The following is a 25,845-nucleotide window of genomic DNA, read 5'->3' as shown; positions in this document are numbered from 1 at the left end:
CAAATTTGTCCTTACCCTTCCCTCTAGAAGCTCTGAAAGGGCAGCCTTTCACTCCCTCCTATATTCTAATAGCTCTTCCCATATTCTCAATCATGAAAACTTTCTTCTTCAGTCCAACACCCCCTCATTTTCTTTACCTCACATAAGGTGCCTTTGTTTCATGATCTTATTCTTTTCCTACATCCTAAAAACATGCCTTCTCTAGAAAGTGCCTGATAACACAATTCCTGAACTCTTTTCTGAGCTTTCTCTGACCCTCAGCCTATAAATTATTTCTCAATGAACATTCCCATTAGGCGCCCCAAGACGCTCCTTCCTGTACCACTTTGTCCTTCCCCAGCCCCATTCACATGTGGAATCACTGCCAACATTCTGCTTAACATTTATTCCTTTGACTTACAGCTGAATAACACTCCCAGATCTCTTTTTCACAGATGCTGCTGCTAAGCCCTATCTCGCCCATTCTGAACTTGCTAACTATATATATATATATATATATATATACATACACATACACACACACACATATTTTTTTTTTTTGTGAGGGAGATCAGCCCTGAGCTAACATCCATGCTAATCCTCCTCTTTTTGCTGAGGAAGACCGCCTCTGAGCTAACATCTGTTGCCAATCCTCCTCCCTTTTTTCCCCCCAAAGCCCCAGTAGATAGTTGTATGTCATAGTTGCACATCCCTCTCTGAACTTGCTAACTATATTTTAAAAAGCTTCTCCCTTCTCCTACTCTATCCATTGCATTTACTATCTCTGAAGTTAGTTTTATTGGTTCAACCTCTTATATAGAGATCAGGTTCTAAAGTCAAGCAGGTAAGACTAAACGGAGTATAATCAAAATTAAATTTGAACATCCCTTTAGGATGTCTTTCAGTAAGTCTAAAAGAGTCCATTTTCCATAGGTGTTGGAACAGGACCAGAGACAGTGGGTGACTTGCTTCTAGTGGCCTTGTCTTACCAAAAAATCCCATATCTTAAATTACCAGAATCATACTCAGTGTTGCAATGCTATGAGAGGTATTGGGGATAAACATCTTTTGATGAAAACAACAGATTCAAGCACCTTTTTCTAATGGCGTTCCTCATCTCAACCACATAACAAAAAATAATTGACCGCTTTCTCAATTCTCCCAAGAATGATACATTAACTAGCATCATCATAAATGTATAGGAGAGAAGGTAACTGATCACATATAGTATTTAAACGCAGGTCAGACTAATTCCAAAATCCAAGTTCTTTCCAGTATGCAATGTGGAATAAAGAAATGCCTTCTAGATCCAGCTCTGCTACCAACTTGTCATTTGACCCTGAACAAAAAACTTGATTCCTCAGCTACAAATTAAGGGGTTGGACTAGAAGACCTCAAAGTTCCCTTTCTGCTCTAATATTCTGTGCTTCAAAAGCCTCCCCTGTTCTTTACAGCACATTGAAAAATCCTTTCATGTGGAAACATTTCAGCAACTACTTGTCCAGTTTATGTTCTGTCTTGTACATCCTTTGTATGCTGGCAAATTCCCCTAAGGATAGTTTTTTTTGCATCTGGCACTACCTCCCTAAACCAAGAGAATATGTTGCTACTGGCACTATAAAATAAGAATTTCTAACAAAATTCTTCTGTCACTATGCCCAACAGCTCTCTGCTTAAACAAGCATTTTAGATGAAAATGTCATCTATCACTTTTAGGATTCTATATGGACACTAATACATTCAGGGCCATTTCAACAGAAACTAGTGGGCCAAAGAGATCTCACATTTGAGGACTCTCTGAATATCAAATTAGTAAACATAAAAGACCTTCAATACTGGCTTTGAATCAAAATGGATCAACTAGACCCATCATGGTCCAGATCCAAACCCAAATCGTAGGGAGCAGCATGCACAGCACTCTAGCAACTCCAGCGTAAAAGCACAGGTGCGCACAGGAAGACAACAAAGGCACTGTTCTCCAGTCTTTAAAACACTAAGTCCATCCTACCCTAGGTGCAAAGGCAACTTCTGCACAAATTTCAAAAAAAAGTACAAAAAAGCTAAATGCCCTTACTTTCATATTCTCCTTTTGTATTTTTCTAGGAAAGAATTTATCCTCTTAACAGAAGCACTATTAAATCTTTTGGACAAGGTATTACTTTTAGAAATCTGTCAGCACTCCCAAACACAATGATTGCATCACACCAAGATTCTCTTATCTGGCTGATTAGAATGTACTGAGGAACTGATCCTTACCTTACTGTATAAAAATTATTCTGGCACTTATGAGTCATGTTCTTCACTTTATTTCAATAGCTGTAGCAGAAAAATGCAAATACAAAATTCCAATTTGGTATAAGAACAGCTAAAAAGCACTGCAAACTAGCCATTGTCAAAATATACAACTATTATTTAAGATTCTCCACATTACAGTAATCAGATTACTCTCACATGTATTTGTTTTATTAATTTTTCAAGACATATTAACTCAATGCCTACAGTGTACTAGGCACTGCTTTAGGTGCTGGGGATATAACAGCAAAAAAGACAAACAGTGTCTCTGTGTCCATGTTTTATATTATAATGGGGAAAGACACACATAAATAAGTAAATAAATGAATGTAGGGAAAATATTTTGCTTCACTGGAAAACTATGCATAGTCTAGAATAGGGGCCTGCAAACTCGTTCTTAAAAGGCCAGGTAAATATGTGAGGGCTTGAGGACCACACAGTCTTTCTCTGTCACAACTACTCAACTCTGCCATTTTAGTCAGAAAGCTACCATAAACAATACATTAAGTGAATGGATGCACCGTGTTCCAATAAAACTTTATTTACAAAACCAGGCAGCTGGTGTTTGGTTGCCAAACCCCTGGTCTAGAATGCACCCTTCGAGATTATCTGATTCTGATTCTAAAGGATCTATTTTACAACTCTGTAAATAATTGTCCATAGACACGCAAATAAATTCTGTCCTGGATAGATAACCTTCCATACCTTTGGAAAAGCCAATCTGTGTCCATCTGCAAATTTCCAATTCAACATAACTTTATTCCATGTAAATCTGTGCTATTTGAGACTTCTCCTTTGATCTGGTTATAACATGTGCCTGATTCCCTCATTTAATTAATAGGCTAAATAAAATTTTTTAAATGTGTTTGATATCTCTGTGCAAGTCACGATTTCACTTTTTTCTGAAAATTATCTTGAACAGTTTTGGAGGTCTCACCAAGATGCCCAATGGATTCACCTGACAGAGCCAGGTCCATTTCATCCCCAGGGAGGTACGCCTCACCCAGGCTGCTCAGGCCCAAGCAGTTTTTTTCTTTGGCTCTCAGAGGTGAATCCAAAGGGGCAGCAGAACTTTGCTAACTCTGTTTTTCTAATATTAATTTTTCTCTCTACTAATTTTGTTTTTTGATTTGGTTAATTTGGTTTTATGCTCTATTTCGTGATCTCTGTACAAAGACTAATGGTTTATAGAGGTCTATCCTCTGATGGGTAAGAGAAAATGGAGACTCTGGTGTTTTAGTCTATTTCTGCTGGTAGGACATTTTAAGTTATGATAGGAGTTAGGATGTTATGCTAAGCAAAATGATAAGCCTTTGGAAGATTTTAAGCAGGGGAGTGACATAATCTGATTTATGTTTGTTTTTATTTTCATATTTTAAAACAATCTGGCTTCTGTATGGAAAATAGACTGCAAGAGACACAAAAGTAAAAGAAGATCAGTTAAGAGGCAGTTATGATAATCCAGATGAGTGATAGGAGCAGGAATACTGAGAAATGGCTGGATTTGAACCAATATTGGAAATACAGTTGATGTGACTTACTGATGGACTGGATGAGGAGGGATGAAGTGGAAGGGGGAGAGGAAACATGGGTGGTTCCTGTGCTCTGGGCCTAGATAACTGGGTGGACGATAGTGCCTCTACTGAAATGGAAACACCTGGTAGGTGTGGGATGGGGAGCTGGAATCAAGAATTCTGCTGTGAACACATTAAATATTATACGTCTATTAGACATCTAAGTGGAGAAGCCAAGTAGACTGGTGGATATATAACTCTGTAGCTCAGAGGGGAGGAAAGGCTGGAGACAGAAATGTGGAGGTCATCAGCACACAGGTGTCCTATAAAGCCTAGGGACAGAAGAGCTCCCTCAGGAGAGAATATAAACAGAAGAGACAAGGACTAAACCCCACGGCTCACTAACAGTTACAGGTCAAGGGGAGAGAGCTGAGGCCCAAGCCCTGGGACATACCAGCAGGGGAAGGAGAAACCAAAGAAGACTGAGAAGGGCCAAGTGGACGACAGGAGGAAAACCAGGAGAATGTGGCGTTCTAGAAGCCAGGCAGTCTTTCATGGAGGCTGGTCAGCTGTGTCAAATGCTACTTAGAGATAAAGTTAAGTGATCTGTATATGAGATGTACGTTAAAGGAGAAGGGGGACTTGACTGTTCATACAAGTGACTCTCCAAGAAAAGCAGTACCTACTGTTGGCCAAAATCCTCTCTGCTGTTCACTTTGTTTCTAGAGATTGTGGGACAAACTTGTCATTCACCATTTTGCCCCCAGATGTGCGCTGCAATCATAAGACCAAAAGAAGACCAAGTCTCCAACCCTAAACTTTAAAATTAAAATGGAAAGACAATATCCACACAAATAGGAGACATAACATATCTATATAAAAGAGACTGATAATCGATGACTGATCCCTTGACGACCCTAAGTGTATCGCTCTGTCACGGCATCCTACTCCTTTCCTTCACAGCACTTAGTCACGTGTTCATCATCACCCCTCCCCCTCGATTGTAAACTCACAATGGCAGGGTATTAAGGCTGTTTCATTCACCAACATATTCAGGTTCCCAGTACAGTGCTTAATATATCCTTGCTAAATAAATAAAAGTACTTGTCTCCTACATTTATTTTTATAATACAGAAAAAGACAAAAATATTAATAGGCAAAAGGGCAAAGAAGTCATCCACCTAAGAATTTTAGACACTTATTTTTAAGATACTGTCAAATCCGATGTTCAACTAAAATAACACATTTCCGATTTGGATAGCTGATAAAAATGTTATCTTCTTAAGAGGTGAAGGCAAGGAATAATTGTTAGAAAGCACTATATGGCTATGTTCTTAAGCCTTCTAGAAAATTATGCCAAAATATACCAGAGTGGTATACTTGAAATACCGGACTTAAAAAATGATGCCATCTCTAAGGGAGGCCACATAAGGCATGATCAAAAAGTATCCAGAAATACTTCCATAATAGACAATCTGACATGGCGGTTGAGTTTAGAACTAGACTAACAAATTCAATTCACCACAGACAGTCAAAACTGTTTATACCTATATTTCTTTTCTGAAGAAGATGATTGGCCCTGAGCTAACATCTGTTGCCAATCTTCCTCCTTTTTTCCTTTTTTCTCCCCAAAGCCCCAGTAGATAGTTGTATGTCATAGTTGCACATCCTTCTAGTTTGTTCTATGTGGGATGTCACCTCAGCATGGCTTGATGAGGGGTGTGTAGGTCCGCGCGTAGGATCCGAACCGGTGAATCCTGGGGCCGCCGAAGTGGAGAGTGCAAACTTAAACGCTACGCCACTGGGCCAGCCCCCTTACATTTCTTTTTTGGTCACAAAATCCCATAGAGAAAAAAAATACTGATGAAAAGACTTTGATATCCATTTTTAATTCTTTATTGCACAACAAAAATAAAATCTGCCCAAACATAAATATCCACATATTTACTATAACATTTTTCACGCCATTTCTCTAAAACCGACTTTCAAATGTTATAACTTAAGTTATTTCAAAAACATAGTTTTGACCACCCCCAAAACTATGCAGCTCTTACCATCCTATTGTCTCCATGGGTGCCACAGCAGATGTTCTCCCTAAACCAGTGACTAAACCCCTAAGAAGACATGAGCAAACAAATCCAGTGCCGGGGTCAGAAGACCGTGGCTCTACCACAGACCTTTTTGGGTTTGTGAATGATAACTCACGAAGTGAAGGGACTTAAAGATATTCATTAGACTGAACTTTTTATTACATTTCACAAGTTTGGCTACTAAAAAATTTTTGCATTTCTTTCGGCTTTATATGTCTTTGTGAGGATGTGTGTGTGTGTTTTATAATTAAGTGAAGCAAGTATTCTTAAGGTTTATGCTTCTTAACACTAATCATCTCTGTTTGCAAAGACAGAGTTTTGTGGGGTTTATGCATTATGTTGGATAAGTTCAAGTGTTATTTCTTAATAGAAAATAATCCTTTACGTTGTTAACTCTGCTCTATTTGCAGGTACTTTGGCTCCAAAAGTACTTCCCAAACTTAAAATATAATTGTATATTAAATAGTAAATGTTAAAATATTTAATACGCTTTATTGATTTATTGTAAATAATAAAAACATTTCAATAAAAACAGTATAGGTCTTTTTTTTCCTAAGAAAATGTTTTAAAACTAAAATACCTAACTGCCAATATTGAAAGTTGGGTTCAGTAACATTGCATATAACTTTTTTAGTGGGTTAAATTTACATGTTTAAAAACAAAAACAAACCATTCACCCTTAATTAACTGACTTTTATTCTTCTAAATTGAATAGCTTCCTAAGCAAATAATAATGTATTTTCCTCTTACATTTTAAGTTTACACACCCATATATATTATCAAGCACGCAAGCAATCAACTGTCCAGTAACGAGTGGTTTCAGGAGCTTGCTGATACACTAGGGCCTTGGAACTCAGGAACATTTCCAACAGAAACATTAACCACACTGGCTGGGTTTTGGGTTGGGTGCCACAGGGAACTCGGGTTCCCCTTGGAGTCTACATAGTTGCCAAAGGTGTTAATTATAAAGAACTAACCTGAGATTAAATTACATTTCAGGGGAAAACCAAATTTGAAAAACTATTCCTGGCATTAGTCTCGGGAGCTGCAGTTGAATCAGGCCCTAGAATTTAAAAAGCAAACAAACAAACAAAATAATAGATCCCAGCGTCTGAGAGGGGAAAAAAGGAGAGTCCTGAGAAAGTGGGGAAAGGGCTGGAGAAAATCCACTGGGTCATAAGAGACTAGTTAGCCATGGGGATATGTGAGCGGCAGAGTGTGTAAATTAGGAATTGCATTTACTTTATAAAGATTTCAAGTATTCAAGATGGAATCTGATAGGCAAAATTAACACACTAAAAGAACATTAAGCTGTCTTCATTTTCAGCAGAGGCTCAAAGGGGGATAAAAGAGTTTTCATACCTGATTTATAAGATGTTAATACAAATCACAGTCCAAACCTCCTAAATTTGGCATGAATCATATATTTAACACACAGTTCTCTGGTTCTATAGGCCTCAAATAAACCTTCATGCCAAATACCAGCTCGGTAAGTTTGATAAAATCTTATGAAAAATGGCAGGCTTTCAGACCCCTGGACTCTGTTCTTGCTTTGAAGGAGTATTACAAAGAGCAGGCTCCAAGGAAAGACAAGTGGCACTATAAAACATCACTTGGCACAGGGCAGCAGGGTAGAATGGAGGCCGGGAAGGAACACTTAAGTACAAGTTTCAGCACAATGCCTGGCTGAGCAAGAATAACTTATGCTCTCACTGTCCCCACCTGCAGTCACCTGGGAGCTGTCTCTGCAGATTTTTTCCACAGCTTTCTGTTAAATCCGAGTCACAAAGGTGAAACTAAAAAGGTCTTATAAGATAAGCTAACATTTCTCAAGAAAGCTGTTTCTTACCACCTGGCTATCATCCTGCCCCTCTCACTTGTGCTAATTAAAGTTCCTATACTCAGAACAAAAAAGTCTACCCTGAGAAATAGACTCAGAGAATAAGAAGTGACTAATGGGTCTCTTATAGTTCTAAGATTCTAAAAATGTCACCAGCCAGGCAATAAAATATAATGGAGATAACTAAAAATGTTTTAGGTAATTTTAATGCCTTGGAATTAATATTTCTAAAGTTAACTGAAGAAATCAGGATACAAATTTGTATATAAAATACAATTTCACACACATAACATTATAACTGAAAGACAATACATCCAAATACTAACAGTGCTTATAACATTATTAAGGGGGGGAAGGGGTTTTTCTCACACTTTGTAAAACACTTGGAATAAATAGCAATATGCATACATTGTTTGCATAATCAAAAAAGCTGTGTGTTTGTTCCTTTTAAAGACCATTTCATAAAACGCAGGACATGATACGAAAGGGAAAATTATTTATATTTTTGGTGAGGAAGATCGGCCCTCAGCTAACACCTCTCACCAATACTCCTCTTTTTGCTTGAGGAAGATCGGCCCTGAGCTAACACCTGTGCCAATCTTCCTCTATTTTGTATGTGAGTTGCCGCCACAGCACGGCTTGATGAGTGGTGTAGGTCCACGCCTAGGATCCAAATTCACGAACCCCAGGCCACCAAAGCAGAGAGCACCGAACTTAACCACTATGCCACCGTGCCGGCCACAGGAAAACTATTTTTAATACTCCCCTACCTCAGGGGCTGGCCCGGTGGCATAGTGGTTAAGTCTGTGCACTCCGCTTCAGCGGCCCAGGGTTTGCAGGTTCAAATCCCAGGCACGGACCTACACAGCGCTAGCCATGCTGCGGCGGCATCCCACATACAAAATGGAGGAACCTGGCCACAGATGTTAGCTCAGGGCCAATATTCCTCAGCAAAAAGAGGAAGACCAGCAACGGACGTTAGCTCAGGGCCAATCTTCCTCACCGAAAAAAAAAAAATACTCCCTTACCGCTTCCTGAACTCAGGGAATGAGCTCCTCGTCCACACATTTACCCAAGCAAAAACTGGGCTGTCATCTTTGGTTCTTTCCTCTTCCTTACTACCCACATCCAATCCATTAGCAAGTCTATCTTCCAACCTTAATGACCCTTTCAATTCTATCCCCACTGCCACCTTCTAAGCACAAGTGGTAAGATGGCCTCACTCCAAAAGTATTCAGACCCGCCCCTCCTCACCTCCACACCAAGGGCTCTCCAGCCCACCTTCCTTGTCTACAAGCCGGCCTCCGGATACAGCCCTCGATGCTCGATCACAGAGTGCTTTTCCCCTTCACATTGGTTGATTCTACATACTTTTTACAGGGGTAAAGGCTCTACGATCCAAGACATCAACATCTTTAGGCAGCTGCTAAAGATCGAAACATAATAAGCACTCCTAAGTGGAAAATGAAAGACCTCTCCCAGGACAAGAAGTAAAGTTTAGACGGCAAGCTGATTTATTCTGCCTCCCCTAACAATGCTCCCAAAAGGGCCTGAGACTGGGAGAAGACTGTGTCATGCTGGACTGAGGGAAGGCACTTCTTGTGATCTATACAAGTCTTCATCAGTGAGCATCTCTGAGACATGCCATTTGGCAGTTCAAGGATAACAAACCTCTGAAATTACCACCTGCCAAATCAGACTTCTCTCCAATTATCTCAGAACTCAAAACACTCCAACCACTAAAAAGGGAGGCCTCACAGAGGTAACACAGACACCGTCATCTCTCCTGTAGGTTGTTACAGCCTGTTCTTATTGCTTCTGGATTAGATCCTATCTAATCCACCTTCTTGCAGCAGCCAAAATAATCCTTCCAAAATGCAAATCTGATCACATCACTCCCGCACTTAAAACTTTTCCAAGACTTCCTGTCCTCCATTCTCACACCTGGCTTACAAGACCTTTGCCATCTGGCTCCTGAGCGGCTCTTCAACCTCAGATCTTACCCCCATCCCTCTCGCTCTAATGCTCAGCCACGTGGATTAACTTCTCTCTGATCTCTGCATACACTGTTCCCTCTACTTCCAAGATCCTTCTCCCATTCTGCACCCCACTCCACCCACCCTCTGCATCCAGTATATATAACCATCCTTCAGGTCTCCCTTAGAAGTCAATTCCTCTAGAAGGTTTCTCTGCGTATCTGCCACACTTCCCACCAGTTCCCATCCCCAGCATGGGATAAATGTCTCCCCTCCTAAGTGCTGTAAAGTACTCTTCCATACTTCTCTTACAGCAGTCATCACATGAATGGAGTCTGCCTACTTGTTTTATTTCCTAACAATGAACTCCTGGAGCAAAGGTGCAGTACCCTATACACTGTTATACTGCCAGCCTATGGCACTGTGCTGACACCCAGCTGATGCAATCAATAAATATATTTATTGAACAAATGAAGACAAGGAAAGATGGATAAACTGATAGGAATACAGAAGCAGTATTTGTGAGAGTCCAGGGAAAGAGCAACAAATGACAACTTAGAAAAAAGGAAAAGCTTGCTGTTCGAATGGTCTTCATTTCACTATCAACCAAAAGAAACATCTCAAAGTGCTTTCAACAACATATCAGTTTCCTGAAACCACAGAAAGTCAACATCAACCAGAATATTTTTTTTGGAAATACACACATTGTTGAGCTATTTTAAAAGAACCATCATAAATAAGAAAAATTTTCATAACTGGGGGCTGAAAGTGATTACAGAGAGTCCACCCTCCCTAGAGTTCTGACCTTCAACACTCCCACTCCCTCCTCCCCAAATCTCAGGAAAGGGAGATATTTGTGGACTAGAAGGTAATCTAATGCCAACTTTGTACTATGGGGTTTTTCTCTTTAGGAGATTGTATTTTCCTGTTTCTTTCCCACTATACTCTAAAACGTAAAGGTAGGGAAGCATCTGGCGTATGTAAGAGAAGAATTCTTTAAGGAAGAAAAAAAAGGACAAGATTGTAAACTGCATGTCATCACTGACCATGTCTGTCTTGGATAGTTTCTTTTATATGTAACTGATTTTTAAAAGAAACAAACTACAATGACATGACTGGAAGAGTACTAGACTTTCATTTTAGAATGAGACCTCTTGATCACTAATAGCTGAAAGTTTAAGATTCTGAAATACTTGGAAACAAAAAACCAATGTAAATCTGAAGAATAAAGACTAATTTCTAACGTCTATTTTAATGTGATATTAAATAGTTTCCCATAAAAGAATGGGTAAGCATTATTTTACTGGCTCCAGGAAGCAAACTGAACCTACAAGTGGACCCACTGTGTTCAATTTACAGAGCCACATGCAGACACAAAGTCCCTCAATACATCAGTTTAAAAACAAAGTATCTTTGCTTGTCCTGTTTTTATTGTTAACTCCTATTTGTATTACGTACCGGAATGTAATAGATACCCATCTTGGGGGTTTCATTGGCAGTGAGAAGCATTCCTGAAAATAAACACAATGAAAAAGGTAAACACATGGGGAAAAGAAAAGTATCCTTTTCTACTTGTTTTACATGTTGCAATGCTTGAGGCTCAGAACACAGTGTAGAGCAGAAGAGCCGGGCCTGGGGGCAAGGTACCCTAGGAGTCAGATCATGGGCTTCAGTCCCTGACCCTCTTAGACAGGCACCTTAAGTATCAGAAAGACCAACTTGCCCATCTGCAAAATGCTCAGGCTGTACTAGCTAAGTAAATGAGTGCTCCCACTGTAAAGGGCTCAGGTCTACACAAAGTTTGCCATCATTTTTAAGGGGGAAAGTTTTAAGCTTCAGACGTAGATAAAATGTAGTTTTGGTGCAGTATGAGGAAGTTAAGAAGAAAGGCTTCCTCTGTTAACCAGGAATCAAAGAACCACGGTAAAGTATCTCTCCACAAAATGTCACAGCAAAGCAGTTCCTAATTTCTGCATTAAACTTCACACCTGAACTGAAAGCAAAATGACTTAAGGGCAATGCTATGTGCAGCTATGCAGCTACAGCAGAAAGGACTGAGAGACCCTCACAGCCCTTACTACACCAAAAGGACCTACTCACCAGGGAACAGACTTAACCAACAGAGTGCTTAATAATTTAGTCTTCTCAGGATCAGCATTTTAAGAAAGCAAAATTGAAGTAAGGGACAACTTGCCAGCATTTAAGTAAAGGTTTCCCTATAACCCCAGTAGCAACAGCAACCTAGGAATCCATGATTCTTTGCTACAGGACCAAAGTATTTAGATGTCTCTGTTCACCACATTTGCAACCTACTCCTCCCCCAAAGTCTCTTGAAGCAGCTCCAGTCCTCAGAGCCCCTGTTCCAGAATGATGCACTTTAAATAAAACTGAAATCAGCAACCATTTGGGGAGTCCTTTATAATTCACTAAGCACTTTCACACATATTATCTTAGTGAATATGCAATAATGCTCTGAAATAAGAAATATCACCGTCCTTATTTTACAGATCAAAAAAACAAAGCTCAAAGGGACTGAGTGTCCTGTCGGGAGCTAGAGAATTTCAGAGCTAAAATTCAAACTCAAGAGCTCTTGTTTTTAAATACTTTTACAGATCAACCAAATTCATTTTAAAAGCTATTTGTAAAATACAGAAGAGGAATCCACAGAAGGAAGACACCTGGATCATCAGACCACATAATCGTAATTAAATACACCAAATGTTAAGGACAGTGATTTGATTCTGTGTTTTAAAAAGCATTTTTTCCTATTCTTTTGTTAATACAAGAACAGTATTTAACGCTCCTACAGAAGTGAAATGCTGAGATACATGAGGTCAAGTACAATCAGAAAGCAGGAACTCAATGTTCTCTCAGCAGAACCACATCCTGCACAACTCAAAAGTGGGAGCTAACCCTTAACCAACCCTCACCAAAATACACACACACACCATGGCAACATCCAAAAGCACACAGTCAAGTTGAGAAAAGCAAGAATGTATGTCTAAATTAAAGCAAAACAAAAATCAGAGACGTTTTTCACAGCTTGTAAAGAAGGTTCTTGCTGAAGACATCCCCTAAGCCTGGTTTCACTGGCTCAACCCTGAACCGTGAACATTCCACAAGGAAACAAAACCACACCTACCAAACAAACCATAGAAGAGGCTCTAATCCAATCAGACAAAAGAATTCAGACTGGACGCAGCAGACTGCTTTCTACAATGGAGCAGGAGTTCACTTGGCCATATACAGTGATACAAGCTCACCTACCACCAAACTAAAGTGGGGAGGGTCAGGACTGAAACCAACTATGGATGAGAAAAACAAACAACCTCACAAAGCCCAGGAGTATTAGAAGTTTTTAACAAGTAAGAAGCAGAAAACTCAAACTAGTTAAAGAAAGTTGTTAGTTCAGTAGAAATGAAGATGATCACAGGCAAGAGAGGAGAGTGGGAAGCACCATGCCAGGCACTTCACACCCACAGATGAGAATGCAGCATCAGAAATGAGATAATTTGCTCAAGGTCACTGAACAGCTACTAAGTAGATTAGCTGATATTCTCCTGACTACAAAGCCCACGTAACACGAGACTCTAAAACTCCAATAACAACTAAGGTGAAATGAAAAGACTTCTTGCATGATCAACTAACAAACCACTAAAAAGTGCCAATATAAACACCATACAGCAACATGAAAAATGTTTTTAATATAATGTCAACTTGGAAACCAAAAGACAATTATATGTATCATGTGAGGACAACAATTTAAAAACACATGATCTGGGGCTGGCCCCGTGGCTTAGCGGTTAAGGACCCGCACTCCGCTACTGGTGGCCGGGTTCAGATTCCGGGCACGCACCGACGCACTGCTTGTCCAGCCATGCTGAGGCAGCGTCCCACATACAGCAACTAGAGGATGTGCACCTATGACATACAACGATCTACTGGGGCTTTGGGGAGAAAAAGGGAAACAAAGGAGGAGGCTTGGCAATAGATGTTAGCTCAGGGCCGGTCTTCCTCAGCAAAAAGAGGAGGATTGGCATGGATGTTAGCTCAGGGCTGATCTGCCTCACAAAAAAATAAATAAATAAAAATAAAAACACATGAACACGTGATTAATACAACAAGAATTTCTATTTTTTGTGTGTGTGTGTGTGTGAGGAAGATCAGCCCTGAGCTAACATCCATGCCAATCCTCCTCTTTTTGCTGAGGGAGACCGGCCCTGAGCTAACATCTATTGCCAAGCCTCCTCCTTCCCGTCCCCCCCCAAAGCCCCAGTAGATAGTTGTATGTCATAGCTGCACATCCTTCTAGTTGTTGTATGTGGGACACGGCCTCAGCACGGCCGGAGAGGCGGTGTATCAGGCATGCCCGGGATCCAAACCCGGGCCGCCAGTAGCGGAGCGTACGCACTCAACCGCTAAGCCACGGGGCCAGCCCACCAAGAATTTCTCTAATGAAAAGAGTAATGGTACTTGTGAAGAGATTGTGGAATTACAGATGGTTTTTCCTCTAAATTTCCTTTCCTTATGTTTATTACGGCTTCTACAATAAAAATATGCATTTTAAAAAAGAAGGAAAAGATCATCGGCACCTAGAATCAAAAGAACACACCTCTGGTATGAAATAGTAGAGTACAGTATACAATGTATGGTTATGGTGTAAGAGTGCAGCCAAAGAGAACCTGCTAGAACACTGTCCTCCCCAGAGGGATGCACCTATCAATACCGGTCTGCATGTGCTTCGGGGGCGGAAGGACTCACCGAAGCTCATAGTTGGAAATCAGAGACAATGCTCCATCCTAGCACTACTCACAGTGTGCTCCCAGGGCCAGTTGGCAAACTGATACCCGGCTGAGATATGTGTAGAAACTGAAAAGAAGAATTTAGAAACCTGTATAGCAATTTAACGTTGCAATGAGATCCAAATGTGTGATCCTTTTTCTAGTAATTCATTTTTATTATATTTTACAAAAATATCAATCTGCAATGGATTGGAAACTTAAAAACAAAGAAAAAGCAAAACCCTGGTCCTTCATCAGATACATATGAGAAGCACTGTACTAAAAGATACAGCATCTGTCATCGCCTTGAACAGCTCTGAGCAGACAAGCGGTGAGTACTGAACTCTGTCAGAGGGGAAAGGCCGGGACATTTCTTCCTATGTGTTCAACTTCTGATATAAATTGGAACATGTGATTTTCCCTCATGTGTCGCTTAACAACAGGGATATGTTCTGAGGAATGTGTCATTAGGCGATTTCATTGTTGTGCAAGCATCATAGAGCGTACATACACAAACCTAGATGGTATAGACTGCTACACACCTAGGCTGCATGGTACTAATCTTATGGGACCACTGTCATATATGCGGTCTGTCGTTGACCGAAACGTAGGTCCACAGTGCGAGACTGTATATACGGCACCAAGGGTATTTACAGATGACTCGAACAGCTTTTTACTGTGTGTTGAGAGGATACTGATAGAATAAAAGGCTACTTCACATTTAACAGTAGAGACAACCTCCAGCAGCCTGTGAGGCAGGTGAGAAAACTGAGGTTGGAGAATCTGAATAATTATGAAGCCTGAATTAGGTCTTTCTGAGTGGAAACCTTCTTTTCTCTCTACCAGTGGTTCTGAAACCAGTGATCCTGATTCCGCAGGCCTGGGGCGGGACTCGACACAGAGAGGCTCAACAAGCACCATGTGAAGCTGATGTGCATCTGCTGCCTCTCGTGCGCCCTGACCTGCAGAGCAGCTGCCTGACGCAGAGACGGCTGAATGAGCAACAGAGCTGGGGTGTAAAAGGGGCCAGGAAGGCAGAACCATTTCTCAACATTCTGAGCAGTCTTAGTATTGGAAAAATATTACAAAACAGTAATCGTGATTCAGCTTTAATTACTCCAAAATGAGTAAGTGACAAGATAAAAAAAGAAGAACGTTTTAGCTTTTCTAAAATATGATTAAGCTCATAATGATTAAGCACAAACCATAAAGAGTAGCGTTAAAGGAAAAAGGTGTGGTAAAGGAAGGGAAAGACAGCAAAGCACATGAATCAACCACGCTCAGATCCAAACCCCAGAGCAGCAGCCAAGGCACTCATCTTACTGTGCTTGCGATCTCACGAAAGAAACTACTCAGCTAGTTTTTGTGTTTGATGAACCTCTTATAAGTTATTCAACAGTAGAGTCATTCCTCTTATCATCACTCTTAAGATTTTTACCTGTCAGAAAAGCATACTTTGTAATGCAGAGATCTGGGGGTCTTCTTAACAGAGCGCCCACACTCATCCTCACTGGCACTGGGATGGAAGACTGATGGGATGAGGTCTGTAGCGGAGAACCCCACAGCCCCGAGCATTACTCTCCTCCAAAATATTTAACCTACAGCGCATCAAGCCGTTAGATCTGACTTCTATTTTAGAAAAAATACAGGGGCTGGAGGAACAAGTTAGACACCATGAAAACAATCACATAAGTCCAGGATGAGTGATAATCTATAAGACTATGAACCTACTCTTGGGAAAGTCAGTTGTCAGGAAGAAGGAAAAAAAAAAAAGATGGGGGGACTATTCCGGATTGAAAGAAACTAGAGATACACAACAACTAAATGCAATATACAACCTTGATTATATCCTAGTTCAAAGAAATGGGCTAAAAAAGGCATTTTGAGGACAGTTAGGGAAATGTGAAAATGGAATGGACGTAAAGTGGTATTAGGGAATGATTGTTATTCTTCTTAGGTGGGATAACGGTATTTCTGACCACTAGAAGAATGTCTCCACTCCGAGGAGATCAATGCTGCACTCTGTGGTGGGGAAGAACCACCACGCCCGCAGCTCAATTGTAATGCCTTGCACTCTTCAGCATCCTCAACTGTTTAAAGATCTCCAAGTCTAGACCAGCACTATCCAATAGGAATATCATGCAAGCCACACATGTGATTTAAAAGTAGACACATTTAAAAAATAAAAAGAAATAGGTAAAATTAATTTTAATATATTTTATTAACCCAGTAAGTCCAAAATATTTTCATTTCAATATGTAATCAATATAAAAAATTAATGAACTACTTTACATTCTTTTTTCCGTACCGTGTCTTTGAAATCTGGTGTGTATTTTATACTTAGAGCACATCTCAACTCAGATCAGTCATACTAAGTTCACCACATGTGGCTGGTGGCTACCAAACTGGACAGCACAGGTCAAGAAGTTCTTTCTCTCATCACTACCTGCTGCCCTTCAAACTCACACTTCCTCAATCCAGCTAAACATGCTCACCACCCTTGTTCCAACTTCAATTTCACCTAGTTTTACTCATCACTGTACTCAGCCCAGATGCCATTTTAGATCACTCTATACTTGCTAACTAGGACCCCAGCATCCTCAACTGCAATTAATTCCTGAACTCATCAGAATTTGACTCACTCCCACTATTATAATAAAATCCTCTCCACTATCACAGATGAAAAGCTAAGCACAAATATCTAGAGTTCCTAATCTTTCTCACAAGAGCAGCATGTCACTAGAAAGAACATGGGCTCCAGAATCAGGAAAGGCTGGCTCTAACCGAGGCTCTGCCACACACCAACTGGGTGACCAACCCTGGGCAAATTACCCAATTTTTCTCACCTCCTACAATGTAAGACAGACACACAGACAGAAAGAAAAGTGTGTGCCTCTAACTACACAGGGTTATAAAAAGATTAAATGATAAATTAATATTACAGCATCCATCATTTAGACTGGCAACATAGGAGCATGTAATAACTCTTAGTTCTTTGCTTCCTGCCTCAACTTCTGTGATACTTAACACTCGCTGAGCAATGCCCACTGAATTGCTCCTGTCTTAGCTTCTATGCTGCTTCAAGAACTGTTGCTTCTTTCACTGTCATTCTGTCCGTTCCTGTTCTGTTCACCTCATCTCCCAACTCCACCTATCAAATCTCACTCATCACTCCAAACTCACTGCAAACAAAAATATTCTCCACGATCTCCTCTAGCCGCTCTGGCTGAAACCCCCGTCTCTAACATGTTGTCCAAATGCTGTTTGTACATACATAACAGAACTTTCCCTGCTTTGCCTTGTACCCCCCCACCAAAATTGTTTGTGTATGTCTGTTCTCAGAGTACAACGCTGCTTGAGAGTGGGAACTGTTCTCACTTTCTCTCATATCCCCAAATTCTTCAGATTTGCCTTGAAGGTATTGTTAAATCTTGAAATCTGCCATGTAATCTGCTGAACAGCATACAACATGGAATATACCAAAACCTATGGCTTCATGAGTCTTGTAGTTTATCAGGCAACTCCAGACTTCTCCAAATCCCTAACCTCAATTTCGACACACTATTACTAATCACATAAAACAGCTAAAGAGCACACTAAAATAGCATCGCACCTGCCACCTACCTATATACTGTTACCAGTTTCTACTAATAGCTAGGCTGGCTGAGGACTGAGTCACTGAGAGTACCATTTTCTGAATCATCCACACCACTTCCTGCTCTGGATTCTTCAAGAAAATACAATATCCAAGAATTGTCCTGACCAAGCCAAACCCTGTCTTGAGAAATAAAATGAGTTTAAAACCCAATAAAGCATAGCCCAGATCTGTCTCACTGAATGACTCATTGCTACACACTGCATACCTGAGCTGGGATAGAGGCAGACATCATTAATGTCATGTTCTGGCTCCAACGAAGTAAATATTTTTCCCTAAAAGAGTAAGCAAAGAGGAATTATTAAAATAGTTAAAAGAAGACAACTTTTGGCAATGTCATGTAAAGAAAATAAACTGGAGACAAAACTCAACCACATACTGCTATGTAAAGAAATAAAATCACCTATGACATCACAGAATTTAAGTTTAAAAATTCTTAGAGAATTTGTTTTATCAATTTATCAAATGCCCTCATTTTAGAGATGAAGGAACTGAAACCCAGGGGGGAAGAGGTGACTTATCCAAGAAACTAAATACAAAGTTTTAAAGATAATGTCTAATGTTTAAAATAAAGTTGTACATCAACTTTAAAAAAATTCTCATCATCTGGAAAGTACATCCTAGTTAAACTTGCACTCAAAGAAACCAAAGAAGGACAGATAGCAACACAGTAAAATAAGGACAGTTATCTGCCATCCCTGTATCACAGGGTTTGAGGAAGATCAAATAAGACCACGGACATAAAATAACTTACAAAAGGAAATCTTATAAATACATAAAGTGTTAGCTGTTATACAGTTCAGGCTAAAACATTTTTATTTTAAATGTGGGGGAAATGTTCTGTATTTTAAAAAACTAACAGAAGGAAAGTAAAAGAAAAAAAAAAACAGAAGATAGGAAGATGAGAGTGGAAAAAAGTGATAAGAAAGATACACAAGGAAAGCAAGTCAAGCAAAACCAAGTCACCTGGGTGTTGGTCACGAGGGCGCGCTCCGTCATGACAACAAGGCCCAAATAAAACTTATCATAGCAACTACATCACGATGATTTCAAGATGTGATGCTGAAAATGTCTGCCAGCCCTTTCATTTATTAGCTCATTATTAGAGGCTCCCGTGGCAAAAGGAGGTCACAGTTAACACCCAGGGAAGATGGTTATTTCATGCTCAGTGAAAAACAGCAGCCAAGTTCTAATTCAAGACAAACAGTGAAATTCACACAGCTACCGCCCTTTCTTCTGAAGTTCCCATTCAAACAGGAAAGAAGGACGGAAGAAAAAAAGGAGGGGAAAAAGGGAACTATAACAGCATGGAACAAAAAAGAAAAGGTGCCACACTGCACAGAAATCCACACTATGGAAAACCACGCAGTAGTCAAAGGGTCTGGGAGGATACGTGCAAAGTGGTAACAGTAGTTACCTTCAGGTAGGATGGAAGTCAGGTCAATGACAACTTCTACTTTACCAGTATTTTATGAATTTTTAAAAATAAAAATGTCTGCATTTGCAGTATTAAAAATAAATATTGTTGGGCCAGCCCTGTGGCTTAGCAGTTAAGTGCACGTGCTCTGCTACTGGCAGCCCGGGTTTGGATCCCGGGCGGCCACTGACACACCACTTTTCCGGCCATGCTGAGACTGCGTCCCACATACAGCAACTAGGATGTGCAACTATGACATACAACCATCTACTGGGGCTTTGGGTGAAAAAAAAAAGGAGGAGATGTTAGCTCAGAGCCGGTCTTCCTCAGCAAAAAGGAGGATTAGCATGGATGTTAGCTCAGGGCTGATCTTCCTCGCAAAAAAAAATAATAATAATAATAAATAAATAAATAAATATTGTTTTAAAGTAAATTAAAACTTTGGATTATCAGAAGAAGAGCAGAGAAAATTCCAGCCTAAGACACCATGAATCTCCCTAAGAAAGATCTCAAAACCCTCCCAAGCCAAAGCTAACATATACATGTAAGCAGCAGAGTCAATTCCTGGGCAGTCATCAGGGTAATTCTTCCAAGAATTGAGAAAAGCAGGGAGACTTCCTCTTCTCCCTAATATAAATAGAGTCACAGGAGCTGTGAAGGTACTAGGCCTTGGGAGGCAGAACACATCTCAAGGATAACTCTGAATCTCCACAACACATCCAGAGGAAAAAAGAAAGTAAGCTGAGTAAGGTCATTATTTCGAGAGCTAACAACGTGAAAATTAAAAACAAAACTAATGGTCCAAGCTGCCAGGGATTCTGGTAAGTAGCTGAACTGGGATGGGGCCGCTGGTAGCATCTCTGCCCTGAGAACAGGCAGCCTCCACAGGCAGACTGGCGCTTGTCCTCTGGCAATTAATGTTGAGGCTCTGGACCTTCCACCCCTTCATCTCAAAAATGAGTTTAAAAAAAAAAAGTAACACTTTTTGACTAAAGATGCTAAGTTTGTAATTAATTAAATACAAAGAGCCCTTAAAAGCAATTGCTCTACTGAATGAATTCTCTTACATTTAGTTGACGCACTAACCTTCTACTATTTTCTCAAAATACTTAGGTTTTAAAATGAAAAATGAAAAGCAGAAGGCAGATTAAAACTAGCAATATAGAACTTGTTACTTTTTAAATGACACGGAGTTGAGGGGAGAGAACATCAAATATTCTTAAGAAAATATTGTTTTTAAGAAAAACACCATAAGAAATTAGTGTAAAGGTGTCACTTCTAAAATCCAGTTGTTTGAGATGGGGAAAAGGTATGAAATTGAGATGTATAATAACATTGATATGGAAAGATAATTAGCAGCTCACAAAAACTTTCCTAAGGTTGTGAGAGTGCCTCAAGATCCAGGGGCTTTCTCACAGATCAATGTTTTTAAACAATGATTTACTCTCTACCTAATCGGTACATGTAAAAATGCATTCCAGTTCCAGCAAAACAGGAAAACTTCCTAACAGGAAGAAAGCAATCCTGACTCTCATCCACATATGAATATGATCTCTCCTGAAGTAACTGACTTCCCTCTAAGCTCCCAAATGGACACTTGGCATCTCTTCCTCAAGAACCCACGTAACTCAAAAAGGCAACAGAAAGAAAAGGAACATTAGGAAAACAGGCAAATAAGTAATTTCAACAAAAAAATACGTACTGAGTTCTTATTCCACATTTTGATAATTCGAGAGTCTGCTGACAAAATCAAATCTAATGAATCCTGGAAATGAACTGTCTTAATGGGCAGCCCATATTGGTGATCCTTAACTAGCAATGGCTTATCAGATCGAAGATCATATAACAAAACCTAGGGGAAAAAAACAAGTTATTTGTTTAAACAAACTAAATATTTTATTTCAAAAAGCAAGATTTAAAACTTAGAATAATGCTGTCATTTGTTTCATTACCTTTTTATGAACACAATGAATACCCTTACTCAGGGTACAAAGATTCTAAAGTCAGCCAGCAAAAGAATTCTGGAAAAATCTCTTAAATTACCCTTAGAATACATGGTTTTATAAATTCAACCCTGACAGTAATTTTTAGGCCCATTAAGATTGAGAACTACTGAGTTATCCTAAGAAAAGAACAAAAAGGAAAGTCCTTAAGAATTTGTGTCATTTGTGAATTCAACAAATACATATACCGAGGGCCTACTATGTACCAGGCACTGTGAGAGCAACTGACAGAAACAAGAATGGCAGGCATAATGAAGACAGTCCTGGCAGATTCAAGGCAGATGGTGGTGGCAAGGCTATGACTGTTTGGGGAGGGCAGGCGTCTTTCTGAGCCCTGTCATTAGAGGCAGGGACCTGGGGAAGCCGGATCTTAGTTCCAGTGTCGGATCCCCTCTAGACCATGATGACAGAGGCAGTAACTCTCCTGGAAGAAGTGTCTCAGACCTGTTCTGGGGAGAGCAAATTCACAAGTGTGTGGGCTCTGCCTTGACGGAAAGAAAGAAAAGATGAACTAAACCTCGGCGGCCACTTCACTTGGACTCCTCAGACAGCATCTGCCAAGGTCTGTTCCACTGACCACTCACTGCACGGGATGCAGTCAATGGCGAGATCTGAAAAGAGGATCCTTGAACAAATAAACTCCGGAAACACTTATTAAACACATCTCCTGTCTACAGGAATTCTCAGAGCCTTTAAAATATATTTAAATGCAGAGTGACTCTCCAAGAGTAGGAATCTGACAGAATTCCAAACTTTTTTAACCACAGAACTCTTTTACACACACTCTGGAAAATGCTGTTCTAAACTCCAGTCAAGAGAACACCTGAGGCACACTCCACCAGGGATCCAGCTCAAGAGCCTCTCAGACTAATACATTAAGGCCAGAATCAGAATTTCTCAGGGTCCTAAATGAACACAGCGTTCTGGAGCAGCCTCTCCACTCCGGCCAAAACAGTAACGCCTCATTTTCTGTGCCCACAGTGACAAGGTCTGTGGGTGTTTCCCACAACACACACACGCCTCTGAAATACCAACTTAAGTGTGAAGTTTCCAACTGAAACATACTTACCTGCCCTGTGGATGTTCCAACGGCCATGGTCAAGGCACCATTAAATTTCAAAGCAGAGATTGTGGGTAAACTGTTTATCCTGAAAGGCAAAATATTCGTGTTTCATGTACACATGGCCAAACTTCCTTCCAAGTAACAAATTTATTATTAATCTTCACTTCAATTCTAATGGGGAAATTCATATTTCTGACCTTCTGTTTAAAAGGTAATTGTACCCAAACTTGATTAAAATAAAAAATGAGCTTTACGTATAAATATAATCTTCCTTTAAAAATCTGTAGATTATCTTCTTCAAAAACTGTAAGAAATATTCTCAAAGTAGCTACAAACAAAAAAAAAGTTTCTGAAAATATAAAACCAATTCAAAAGGATCAGTATGACAATATCTTTCATTTTAATTAATCCAGGATAAGATTATTTACAGAAACATCCTCTTTTTTGCATCTAAACATCCCCTAAGAAGAAACAATTTTATATTCGGGCACGGGTATACCCATCTCCATTTTTAAAGTTAGCTATGTCAAGATAAAATAAAAGAGTAATCCCCAAGTGGGGAATAAAAGTACAAAGAATGATGAAAAATGTTTACGGCCATGAATCTGGAATATGCTTCTCTCTCAGCAACCAAGAGTATCAGTACTGAAGGTAATGATCTATGGTGGAAGGGTGCCAGACAACAAGTTAGAAGAGGACCACAGTCCTCATTTCAATACTTATCGTCTACACGTCCTGGACCAGGACCTACAGTCCTCGCTGTTGACTGTTAGCATCCTCGGGTCTCTTATGCCACCTAAAGCCTCAGCCCGTAACTGCGCTGAGCATCCATTTGGAACCTTGCGGCCTCTCATCCACATCATTTTTAGTCATTTACTCTTCAAAATGAACTCTAGAATTATTTTTCAGTGCAAGGACATGTCATTTTTCTTCACTTATTCAAACTTTTTTTGTTTCTTAATAAAATTTTGTCATTTTCTTCAGATAGGTACTCATTAAATTTATCCCTCAGTATTTTACAATTTTAGTTGTTATAAATGAGAACTGTTTTCCATTGTATCTTTCTAACTGGATATTGCTGATAAGTATCAAAGCCATTGATTTTGTACATTTATTTTGTAGCCAATTTACTTAACTCCCATATTTTTATAGTTTTCCAGTTGATTCTACTGGGTTTCTCAGGCAGACAATCACATCATCTGTGAATAATGACAGCCTGTCCTCCCCTATCCAATATTTACACATATTTCTCTTATTGTATTGGCTTCCAGAACTCCATCTCTGTCAAATAACAGAGGTGACAGCTCATAACGTTTGTGTAGGAAAAAATAAAGCAAAGCATAAAAAAACAAACAAATAAAATCACCTGAAACTGAATCAGCAAAAAAACTACTTTTAACATTTTGGTACACATCTAGATTTTTTCCCCTGTGATATATATCCATGTTGTTTTTCTTATGAAAATATGATAAAACTTTATACGCATCCGTATGATTTCTTTTTCCACTTAACAGTATACTTGGAATATCTTTCCCTAGAAATAAATACGTTTCTGCAACACAATTCTTAAAGGCTTACGTACGCCACTGGTCAATACTTCCTCATCTGTAAAATGAATACAAGATCAGTACCTACATCAAAGGTGGTTGTTGTGAGTATTAAGTAAGTTAACATATGTAAAGAACTTGAACACTATCTGGAAAATAGCAAGTGCTATCTGTTAGCTATTATTTCTACCAAGCTGTATTTAATTGACATCCCCAGGCTCTCTCTGACATTTTAGTATTATTAAAATAAGACGGGTGCCTGGGGCTACTGAGGGTGGGAGAATGTGCATTCTGTCTGTGCAAGTAGACCTTTAAACCAATTTTACCTTTTCTACCATGCAATTTAGCAATGGGTACCCAAAGCCTTAAAGACACATATGCTATTTAACCCATAAACTCAGGCTCTTGATATCTTCCCTCAGGAAATCATCACAGAATGTAAATGGATATGTAAGAGTGAAAAACTATAAACATCCTTCATGTACCGAGTGGTCTGGTTACTCAAATTAAATCTGCCTATGTGTATGCAGAGGTGATGTTACTTTCTTTTGTGTATTTTTGAAACTGATTAATATCTTTTTACACTAACTATAAATCATTTTTACAAAATAATAAAATTACTTTTTTTAAATAAACAAAATAACCTCCATCATGACAGCTGAAAAATGCCCCACCCCTAAGGATAAACAAGGCCACTAAAAAATGTTTGTGAATCAATATTCTATTTAAAAAAAAAAACAGAATAAATACTCCCATGTTTCTAAAGACTACAGTTAAGAATATTTTTTCACAGCCCTTCCTTAAATTTTCTATAGTGGTATATCGTAGTCATTACATTTAAAGTAAAAATAGCCTTAAGACATATTGCAAATAACTCCTGCTGGCCTGTAATGACTTTTTCAAGATGAAACAACTAATGACAGAGCTTGTACTAGAAATCAAGTATCTTTACGCTAATTTAAAGACGTTAATGTTTCAGTAAGAAAAACCTAACCTCTCTGCTTCCTAGGGAGTAGGTCAAGATTGTTCACCTACAACTGATTTCCTACTTTCTAAAAATAAACAAGTTTCTGATTTGTTTTCTTTCATACCAATATGATGAAACTGAGAAGCATTTTCTATTGGTTTATTCTTTTAACAAATGTAGACGTTCATAATAATTCAGTAATCTGCACATTAATGTTTTATGAGATTTTCTGTATGTGTGTTATATTTCACAATAAAGATGTCTAATTCTAAAAACAAATCTAGAATGAGTGAATTTCCCACTTTAAAACTGTTCAATATAATATACTCCATACCATGTTAACAAAGTTGTTCATTAATATTACTTTAATAAAACTCACTAATAGTCAAGAAAAAAATCTCCTATACTCCCTTTAAATGTTATAATAAAAAGATGAAAAAGGGGCCGGCCCAGTGGCGCAAGCGGTTAAGTGCGCGCACTCCGCTGCGGCAGCCCGGGGTTCGCTGGTTCGGATCCCGGGCGCGCACCGACGCACTGCTTGGCAAGCCATGCTGTGGCGGCGTCCCATATAAAGTGGAGGAAGATGGGCACGGATGTTAGCCCAGGGCCGTCTTCCTCAGCAAAAAAGGAGGAGGATTGGCGGATGTTAGCACAGGGCTGATCTCCTCACAAAAAAAAAAAAAAAAAAAAGATGAAAAAAATTAACTTCTTTAGTTATCAC

At 39.4% G+C, this 25,845-nt stretch overlaps 1 protein-coding gene across 1 annotated transcript in view; it reads right to left on the bottom strand.

Moving 5' to 3' along the window:
- The window catches only part of NOL10 (nucleolar protein 10), a 105,130-nt gene that overhangs the window by 55,559 nt on the left and 23,726 nt on the right, over window positions 1-25,845 (bottom strand). Inside the window, exons 10-13 of the mRNA XM_058551804.1 lie at window positions 22,617-22,695; window positions 21,247-21,396; window positions 18,336-18,402; window positions 11,150-11,202 (exon numbers count right to left, since the gene is read on the bottom strand). Coding sequence (XP_058407787.1) covers window positions 11,150-11,202; window positions 18,336-18,402; window positions 21,247-21,396; window positions 22,617-22,695 — 349 coding nt within the window. The remainder of the gene's footprint in view (window positions 1-11,149; window positions 11,203-18,335; window positions 18,403-21,246; window positions 21,397-22,616; window positions 22,696-25,845) is intronic.

The sequence above is a fragment of the Diceros bicornis genome, chromosome 12 (assembly GCF_020826845.1).
Source record: "Diceros bicornis minor isolate mBicDic1 chromosome 12, mDicBic1.mat.cur, whole genome shotgun sequence".
NCBI lineage: Eukaryota > Metazoa > Chordata > Mammalia > Perissodactyla > Rhinocerotidae > Diceros > Diceros bicornis.
This window is presented reverse-complemented; position numbering and strand designations above follow the sequence as displayed.